Below are 7887 nucleotides of genomic sequence, written 5' to 3'. Positions count from 1 at the left end.
AAGTTAAGAACTACCACTACCAGTGTCATTTTAAGTAGCCAGCAATGAAGAATCATAACTCCATAAACCCCTTAGGTGCAAGCAAACATACAGTCACCAACACGTATACACCAGACTACACAGAGTTTTCACCACACTATCTTCAAAGCCCTCATTGTACCCTCCTAATGTTGTGCATAATATTCAACTACCAAGCAGCATTTTCTTTTTCTGGCATACTAAAAAATCTTACATACTGTTTTAGCTTATATATTTTATAGCATGTTAGTATGTAATGTGGGACGCAGCCTTGGTTTGTGGCCTAAATCAAATGTGTGTCTGTCCCTTTAAGAAACAACCTCGGAAAGCTGCAAGGCATGATGGGTAGACGGTTCACAGCCAATCAAATAATTGTTGACAACGCGCTGTTGTTATGGAGCTGTTGAAGTCTGGTTTAAATCTGAAAAGAGGCTGAACGTGCTTCCTGTCTCTCACAGCTAGTTAAACGCGATTTAAAAGTGTTATAAATTTTAAAATGTCCTCCACGGACCGACTGGACTTTTTACGAGAGCGTAACAAAGATTTATTGAAGCAGCTGAAGCAGCAGAGCGAGAAACTGGAGCGGCTGAGCGGCTGCAGTCAGGGCCGCAAGAGGGAGAGAGAGGACGAGGGTGAGGAGAGGAGGGAGCCGATAGACATCCTGACCATAACCGATGGAGACCGCGGTCCTGCCCGGGCTGCCCTAGCCAAACCCACCGTGAGGTTTGCGGGTAATGAAACTGTTTACGTGAGGCCAAAGACTCAAGAGAAGTCAACAGATATTAGCTAATTTAGCTAGCTAGCTATCTGATAAAACTGGTGTTGCGTGTATGTCCTCATTAGTATTATATTTGAATACTACAGGGTGTCTACAGGTTCTTAAAAGTATTTTCAGAGGTCAATTTTATGACAAGGCCTTAAAAGTCATTATCATCATTTATCTTATTTCATTTATACATCATTTAATTTCTTTTTGTTAAATTGAGGGAAGCTCCACATTTCTAATGTTAAAAATCTTTAAAAGACTAATATAAGACTGTCATTTTTCTTTATAGTTGCACTTACCTGTTGGCAAAGAGGTGGTAGATCAACTTAATTCACTCTAACAACTAAACTATATTCCCACATGACACCTACCTCTGCACAAGACCACATATATACTACAGACCTGCAATGTTTTACCTGTGATGGTTAAATAAGTAAGACATGATTTGTCCAAGAATCTGTCCTAAATGTAATTAAAGGTCGTCTTGAAAGTTTCTTAAGAAGCATTAAATTTAACTGTCTGATACCTGTAGACACCCTGTACTAAAGTCAGTAGGTTAAAATCATTTTGACATGCTTGAGCTTGACACAGGCACCACATCACATCAAACACAAAGCTTAGATATATTTTGTCAGATTTGTCAAACACTGAGTGTCATACCCACTTTAAACTCCCTTAAGTATATTCTAAAAATCACAAAGAAGTAGCTAAACGCAATTTATTGTGAAGTACTTGTAAAAGGTGACTACCCAGGTCCACTACCTAGCTTCTGGAGCTTACAACTGTAACTCATTGGATGGATTAGTTGTAATGGAGATAGCTGAGATGTCTTGGTATGAAACTTGGGTCACATTTTACACATGTGCAAAAATACAAATAAGTACATGTGAGACAGGAATGGGAGCTGCAAAAAAAAAGCCTTAGAGGGCTTGATCAAGGCACTCAGGGGTAGGCCTATACCCGAATCTGTAAGTTGATAAATTTAGAAATAAGAGAAATCCTGGATGCAGTTGAAGGGTTCAGAAAAAGCTAGTATTGTGATTTTATTGTGGGTTGTGATGACTGTTTTTATTTTTACATTTAGAATTATATTTTTTATGCACTGACATTTTACTGTTTTTTTTATGTTGTTTTGTGTTCCTTACCATTTTACACTTCACTGCAAGCCTGTCTTGTGCATGTGATGAGTAATAATGCTGGAATCACTAATGGAAAAATCTTTTCCTCAGTACCTTTATCAGATACATGTGAAAAACAAACAGGCATCCAGGGATCTATTCCAGCACCACCCTTGACCTCCAAATACAAAGGAGGGACTGCTGGACACACAACACTATCTGACCTTTTCAACGACAGCAACAGAAATCCTTTTGTCCACAGCAGGCTGCAGGATACTGGGCCGGCCAGCACCAAGTCCTGTCTAGTAAATCACAGCAAAAAACAGGTAAGAAAAAAGAACCAAGGACAGTCTACTCAAGTTTGTCTCTGTTTTTAATTAGCTGTACAGTGTCAAGTAGATCATCAGTATTAGACTGAACTTGCTCCCTAAATCTCAGTTAAGTAAACAGAATTGTTCAAACTGGTTGGCTCAAAGGAATAATTGATCTAAAACTGAAGAGGTACTCACCTCCATGTCGCTCGAAACTCACAGGAACTGGCTGTGAGATGGCTTCCATAGCTCAATCTCAGCCTTGTGTCACAGCTTGAAAGAATACAAATTTCATCAGATTTCTCATAACAACTTTTTCAATTTTAACGTAATAATATCAGTTTTATTTTATTTGTTTAAATTGGAGAGGACTCTGAATAAGCCTCAAGCTTCCTTCCTGCACTGAAGTTACTGCCTTTCAATTTTATGTATTTGTAATTATTGTGCAAATAAATAAACTATAACTAAACAAACTATACCAGTAGGAAGGTTTGCAGTAGGAGATGATTTGGTAAATATGAGACTTGGGATCCACAAATGTAAACAGTTGACCATTTAAAACTTAGATTTTGAGTTTCTTGGGGTGATTTCTAGCTCACCTGGTAGTGTGTGCAGCGGCCCAGGTTCGATTCTGACCTGTGGCCATTTGCTGCGTGTTATCCCACTCTCTCTCCCACCTTTCCTGTCATGCCTCAGCTGTCCTGTCAAGAAAGGCAAGAAAACGCCCCCAAAAATAATCTAAAAAAAACAAAAACATTTGAGTACCTTCGATTCATTTTTTGCATGAACTTTCTTTTACTATTTGTTTGTTTTCACAGAGGGAGGTGCAGAGTCGAGTCACATTTCAGTCTGATGAATGCGAAGCAATACCTGCCCCAGATAGGCATCATTTACAGCCTTTACTCGGGTATGACTGGATAGCAGGTACGCCTTATTGGTCTCTCTGTCTACCTGTTTCCATCTTATACACACAGTCATATAATAGAGCCTTAACAGGTGATGTTTGCTCCCTCTAAGGAGTCCTGGATGCTGAGGACTCCTTGATAGAGCGCTCTGATGAGTTCTTCAATGACTTGCGCACGTTTCGATCGCTCAATAAAGACGAGTGTGTCCACCGCCCCCAAGCAGAGTGAGTGCTTCACACTTGATTACACTTGCGACTGATTGTGTGTCATGTTTGCCTGTGATTGATGATAGCATCATCAAATTACTATTAATTTTCTCCCCTCATAGATTTTCTGAGGAGAACCACTCAGTCCTGCCACCACTAACAGACAAGGACAGTCCAGAGGCTACCACAGATACTCATCAATGTAAGAGGGGTTATTTATTTAAATAGACTACTCTCATTTTTCTTTTCACGATGGCTCAAGTAATGCTCACCTCTGCTTGTTCACCTTTTGTTCAGGTACATTCTCTTACAAAATTAACAGCAGACTGTTCCCCGTCCCACTTCACTCTCAGGAGTGCTGCCCAGTGTGCAAAAAGCACAAATCCTCCCACCCTCACACTACCGCTGAGCCAGCTCTCATCAGGTAATGATGATGTGCCCTTTAACTGCCTTGTACAAGCACTTAGGAACAACAGAGCACTTAAGTGGCACCAGGCGACAGACATTTTTAATTTGATACACTTTGTCCCTACTAAATGAACCCAGAGGGCGATGGATGGTGCCCTTAGGTGCAGCTGAGACTTTTTATACTGTGCCATTTTTCCTTGTTGTTCCTGTTCCTGGCTTTTATTTCTGTGAATGTTGCTGTCAAATAATTGTACGTACAGTAGTAGTGTGTGTTCCTTTAAACACATTTAAGTAGAATAAAAGGGCTATGCACCAAGGCTGTGGGGTCTGGCATCCTCAGAGATTCACAGGAGTCACCCTTTACCCTTTTGAGAATGACTAATGTATTATCAGCTCTTATATAACTTGTCAAGTCATCATCAAATGAGGGGTTGATGAGGCAAAATTGTGTGTGTGTGGTCTAAAATTTGTCTATTTGAGGGTCCATGCAATGAAAATGTTTGAGAATTCCTGCTAAAAATCAACCAAGTTTTACCACTGTAGCAGCAGCATGTCTGTCGTCTCATTAGTTTCCATTTTGTTTTATTTGTAAGGGTCAGCATCCCTCGCTCCACCCTCCTGCCACCTTACAAGTACAAAGCTCATCGGCGATGCAGTTTTGATCCTTCTGATAGTTTGGGGTTACCATCGGTGAGTAAGAGACCTCCTCAGCCGTCCCATTATCCCTCTGGGATCTTAACATATTGTGCTAACACCTCTATGTTAAGTGTAACAAAGGTTTATCACTGTACTTAAGCCATTTTTCATCGTAATGTGTCTCTCCTGTCTTGTGCAGCACTGTCTCTCAGGCTGGTCAAACACAGGTCAGAGCATGCTGCCGCCGCCCAGCAGCCTCGATCTGCAGAGCAGTCTGAACATGAAGCGCTCCACTGAGGCACAGGAGAAGGAACTGGAGGTGATACACTGCAGGCTTCCTACAGTATGTGTAGACCTTTTTCACAGCGGACGTTTTAACTTGTCCTAGTAGGAAAAGCACTTGTGGAACTAATACTGTTAAAGGGACAGTTAACCCCTAAATCAAGAACACATATTTCTACTCATACCTGTAGTGCCATTTATCAGTCTAGATTTGTTTTGGTGTGAGTTGTTGAGTCTTTGAGATATCGACTGTAGAGATGTCTGCCTTCTCTCAATTAAAATGGAACCAGATGGCACTCGGCTCAGACCTTTATAGGAACGAAGCGTACATCTACTCATGGATGGGAAGCTCATGCTTATGGTGGCGTGAGATGTAAACATTAATGGCGTCCTCCTCACCTGAGCTGTAATGTTAGCTAGCTCAGTGGTGCTAGGTAAGCTAGCAGAAGATGCACACTTCCTCTGCACGGTGATCCGGTTGGTGGGTGTAGTTTGGTAGGAAGAAAATAGTTCCTATATGAAACTGCTCACAACAAGGTCTGTGAATTATCTTGAGTAACCAGGTCATGATTTCTGGAAAGAGACATTGCTGTTGAGTTTTTCAAATGTATTTTTTGGCACTGAACACCACAAGCCGAGTGCCATTTAGTTCCATTATATTTGAGAGAAGGCAGACACACTCCGCAACTCACACCAAAACAATCCAGACTGAAAAATAGCACTACAGGTAAGAGGAAAAATATGTGTTTCTGATTTGGGGGTGAATAAAGTATATTAAAAAAAAAAAATTAAAAACTGTTTCTTCAACCATGGCTCATTTCCATTAATTGTCCCAGTGAGCTTTCCTAGTAAACCAGCATGCCCTGGAACTGGCTTATCTAAACAAAATGCAGCTGTGACTAATGTTATTGAACAGTGACCAAGAAAAAGATAAACGTTAAGTCTTGTTAGGACCTACAGTCCATCTCTCACTTCTCATTTAGCTTTTTTTTAAAAATATTTTTCAGGATCTCTCTGCACACAAAGTGTCTGGTAACCTGATCTCAGATGTGTCTCGCTTGGCTCGTCACAACTTCCAACACTTCTCCTCCAAAAGAAAACAAGGAAGCACATTTTACCCTTTGCACTGACAAACAATTAAAGTCTACTTTCAAGCGATAACGGCAGTTCCTGTGAGCTGTTTGACGCCACCCAAAATTATTTCCTTTTTTGTCTCTTGTTTTAAGTCTCTGTATTGTACTTTGTTTTTTGGTAAATGTCTTTTTTTTAAACAGGCTTTTCTTTCTTTTTCGATATGAGACGAGTGGTGATCACAAAAAAAGAATACATTTTAAGTTTCTGATCTTAATTTGGAATCAATCGACTTCAAGAATGTAATGAGCTAGTGAATGAAATGCAACACATTAGGCTGTTTCCTGTCTATGTATGTATACATAATGTGATTAGTTTAATGAAATGGGAATAATTAACACAATAGAACAGAATATTTCTTGTCAGCAGGAGTTGCATTTTATTTGTTCCTCTTCTGTTCTGATCTTAATAACTTTTGGATAGATTTAGACTCCACATGTGACAGTCAGCAGCCTCATGGATGTGAAGCAAGAGCCCATGATGTTACGCCACAGTGGAGACTATTTTAGAATCGCGTCACTAAGGCTAAATTTGAGTTTGCTTGGTAAATTTCACAACATTAAGGAAGTCATTTTGAATCGCCTCTCTTGCCCTTTCCAGCTGTTTGCTTTTGCTCCCAGGTTCACGCATACTTCTGTTTTTAACTTCCTTTGACACTTCCTGACCGTGAGACAGAACGCACTGTAGAAACATTGAGGCCGATGCACTGTAAAGAAGGTGCAAATCACGGAAACCCACAACCACCTCTACTTAATGTCAACCACTATAGCAATCCCACCTATGACATGTTTTCAGTTTGTGTGTTGCACGCTAACATATTCAAAGAAGTTAGATACTGTAAACAAAATGGTTCTGGATTAAATTATAATCAAAAATGACCAATAGAATAAAGTCAGCATAAAGGAAATGTTATTTTATTTAACAGGAATATATCTGTGATTATTTTTGAGTTCATGTGAAGTGCTGAAGCTGCAATACTTTGATGTTGTAGCACAAACGGCTTGTTCAAAGCAAGGCCTCTGCTGTGTGTGTGTGTTGTTATCTGGCTGTTGATTGTCATCTCAGAACTAGGAATGCTGTGACATGAGAGCAAAGCTTTTTGTGTGAGATGAGGCTTTGTGATACTACATTTGATTTCAACCACAAGCAGTTGTGAAGGGAAATGATGCCTCTGAAGTTCACCATCATCATCATCTTCTTCAAATTCTCATGCATGATTTTATGCTCTGCTCTGTTTAATTGGACGGCTATTATGAGTCGCAGCGATGCTATAGCTGACTCGAAACTACGACATCCCACTGAGAGATCTTTGTCAATAACCTTTAATCCAACATTCAGGACTCAGCAGTGATCAGTCGCTAAAGTGGGGCTCCCATGAACTTCTCAGACAGCGAAGATATTTTTCAGAAAGGTACTAGTTGATTGGCATTTATCAAAGCAAGGTAAACCAGATACAACAGGTGATTTACTTCAATTGTAAATAAGTCTACAGAAAATGACCAAACCAGTGTCTTCTTTATGTTTTAGCCCACTTCCCTGAAATCAAGAATATGTCCAACCATTTTTCAGAGCACGCTCTACTGTTTAAGATAAAGATTTGATACCTTTTTCTCCCTTCAGGCAGCCACTGGTTTCCATTTCACACAGTACAGAACTTAACAGGATTTGAAACTTGCTTACTTGAGACCAACGAGACATCACTGCGAACACCAAGCCTGCTCTTACTGTTGAGTTGTGCAGTGTCATCGCTTGGTAATACCAGTATAAGCACTGATTGATGTGAAAAATCTGCACTACATTACCATGCAATAAGAACTGAAGACTGTGACTCCAGCAAAAATAATAAAGCCAGACAGTGCGTTCGTACGTGCCTGGGGCAAGTTTCAAGTCTGCCATATAAAATCTTAACTACGATGCTGTACTCAGGGAAATTATTCAGCAGTATTGTACAGTGCAACAAAACCTGAAAGTAGGCCACAAAACCAAATAAGAGTGTGCAAACTCTGTCATGACTTTCCAGGAAGCTTACTTTTATTTATTTTTTTACAGGGCTAGTGAGGGAGGGGTCAAAACCAAACATTACAGTATGATACCATACGGTCAGCT

At 40.1% G+C, this 7887-nt stretch overlaps 1 protein-coding gene across 2 annotated transcripts; it reads left to right on the top strand.

Annotated features, from left to right (window-relative positions):
- The first annotated feature begins 390 nt into the window (after positions 1 to 390).
- Positions 391 to 6698, top strand: miip (migration and invasion inhibitory protein). Of its 2 annotated transcripts, none has more exons than XM_050039303.1 (9): positions 391 to 749; positions 2014 to 2228; positions 3032 to 3137; positions 3231 to 3342; positions 3447 to 3526; positions 3622 to 3748; positions 4326 to 4422; positions 4568 to 4687; positions 5658 to 6698. In XM_050039303.1, exons 1-9 carry the CDS (start codon positions 515 to 517, stop codon positions 5778 to 5780), a joined length of 1215 nt encoding a protein of 404 aa, XP_049895260.1. In that variant the 5' UTR covers positions 391 to 514; the 3' UTR covers positions 5781 to 6698. The 2 variants fall into 2 exon arrangements, with proteins under 2 accessions (XP_049895260.1, XP_049895259.1); XM_050039302.1 differs by having other exon boundaries at positions 4568 to 4711.
- The last annotated feature ends 1189 nt before the right edge of the window (positions 6699 to 7887 follow it).

This window comes from Epinephelus moara, chromosome 24 (genome assembly GCF_006386435.1).
Source record: "Epinephelus moara isolate mb chromosome 24, YSFRI_EMoa_1.0, whole genome shotgun sequence".
In the NCBI taxonomy this organism is placed as follows: Eukaryota; Metazoa; Chordata; class Actinopteri; order Perciformes; family Serranidae; genus Epinephelus; species Epinephelus moara.
This window is presented reverse-complemented; position numbering and strand designations above follow the sequence as displayed.